Source organism: Nicotiana sylvestris, chromosome 12 (assembly GCF_000393655.2).
Source record: "Nicotiana sylvestris chromosome 12, ASM39365v2, whole genome shotgun sequence".
NCBI classification, from domain to species: domain Eukaryota; kingdom Viridiplantae; phylum Streptophyta; class Magnoliopsida; order Solanales; family Solanaceae; genus Nicotiana; species Nicotiana sylvestris.
Window position 1 is genome coordinate 159,233,668 of NC_091068.1, and position 1,491 is coordinate 159,235,158.

At 38.6% G+C, this 1,491-nt stretch overlaps 1 protein-coding gene across 1 annotated transcript; it reads left to right on the plus strand.

Moving 5' to 3' along the window:
- The first annotated feature begins 311 nt into the window (after nucleotides 1-311).
- LOC138884010 (uncharacterized) lies at nucleotides 312-752 on the plus strand. Its single transcript, XM_070164747.1, has one exon. The coding sequence runs from the start codon at nucleotides 312-314 to the stop codon at nucleotides 750-752; it is 441 nt and encodes a 146-aa protein (XP_070020848.1).
- The last annotated feature ends 739 nt before the right edge of the window (nucleotides 753-1,491 follow it).

Consider the following 1,491-nt stretch of genomic DNA (forward strand, 5'->3'; position numbering starts at 1 on the left):
ATTTCAAGGGGAATTGGGATGACCATCTACCACTCATAGAATTTGCCTACAATAATAGCTACCATTCCAGTATTAAAATGGCTCTATACAAAGTACTGTATGGGAGAAGATGTAGATTACCAGTTGGATGCTTTGAAGTCAGTGAGACAAAATTATATGGGCCAGATTTAATTCACCAAGCCATTGAGAAGGTGAAAGTGATACAAGAATGACTGAGGACGGCGCAAAGCAGGCAAAAGTCTTATTTCTATGTCCGACATTGTGATCTGGAGTTTGAGGTTGGTGATTCGATTTTCCTGAGGATCTTGCCGATGAAGGGTGTTATGCGTTTTGGGAAGAAGGGTAAGCTGAGTCCGCGGTATATCGGTCCGTACAAAATTCTTCAAAGAATTGGACAAGTTGCTTATGAGTTAGAATTGTCATTCGAATTGGAATTTGTCCACCCGGTATTCCATGTATCTATGTTGAGGAAATGTATTAGAGACCCTTCTCCCCCTATCAAATGTGAACAAGTTACAGAGGATTTATCATATGAAGAAGCGTCAGTGGCTATATTAGATCGACAAGTCCGCAAGCTGAGAACAAAAGATGTAGCTTCCGTCAAAGTATTGTGGAGGAACAAGAATATGGAAGAAATGACATGGGAAGCAGAAGAAGAGATAAAGTCTAAATACCCTTACTTGTTGCAGAATGAAGATAACGAGTATACCGGGGGAACGCAGGACGCATTAGAAGGTGAAACAGCTCTATGAGGTAAGCAATAGCTTGAGAATACTCTTCCTTAATACAAAATGGTGATATGCAGATAATGTACATATCCATAATACTTTGTGTAGCCTTGTGAGGCAATACATTGGGTTTGACTGCTTGCAAGTTTGACTAGTGTCCATTTGTAGGGGAAACTCGGCCGGAAATTTCCGTTGGAATCCACGATGATTTAGACTCCCCATAAACCCTTACATTCGAGGACGAATGTTCCTAAGGGGGGAGGGTGTTACAACCCATATTCACGCACGTTAGTTCATGCCATGAGTTAGTCGACGTAAATTCGGGAAGAGATTATCTTTGAGATGATAATAAGTTAATCCTATTGGTCTTAAATAATACAAGGGTGGTTAACAAGTATTAGAAGTTAAACGAATCAAGGATGTTATAACTTGTATTTTCGGGTAAACCTAGAGGTTCTTAATATACTCAAAAGGTCGTGTTTTAAGGTATTTGAATCATATAATACCCGTATCATAAATCTTGAAGTCAAATGAGTTATGAAACAAAAGTCGACAAAAGTTATCGCAAGCTAGGTTCATAATTTTACTTAAACTTTAGGCCAAATGATAATAAGATTTTCTCCTAATTTACTTAGAATTATGGGGTTATATACCCACCAAATTGAATATCTACGAGTCTAGTTTCCAACACATTAAACCGTTCGTCGATACGATATCAGAGTAGAGAGATATTCACAATTTCACGAGACTGCGCCAAGTAGCT

What these genes read in the sequence shown, in the direction of transcription:
- LOC138884010 (XM_070164747.1), top strand. Translation starts at nt 312, where the DNA reads ATGAAGGGTGTTATGCGTTTTGGGAAGAAGGGTAAGCTGAGTCCGCGG.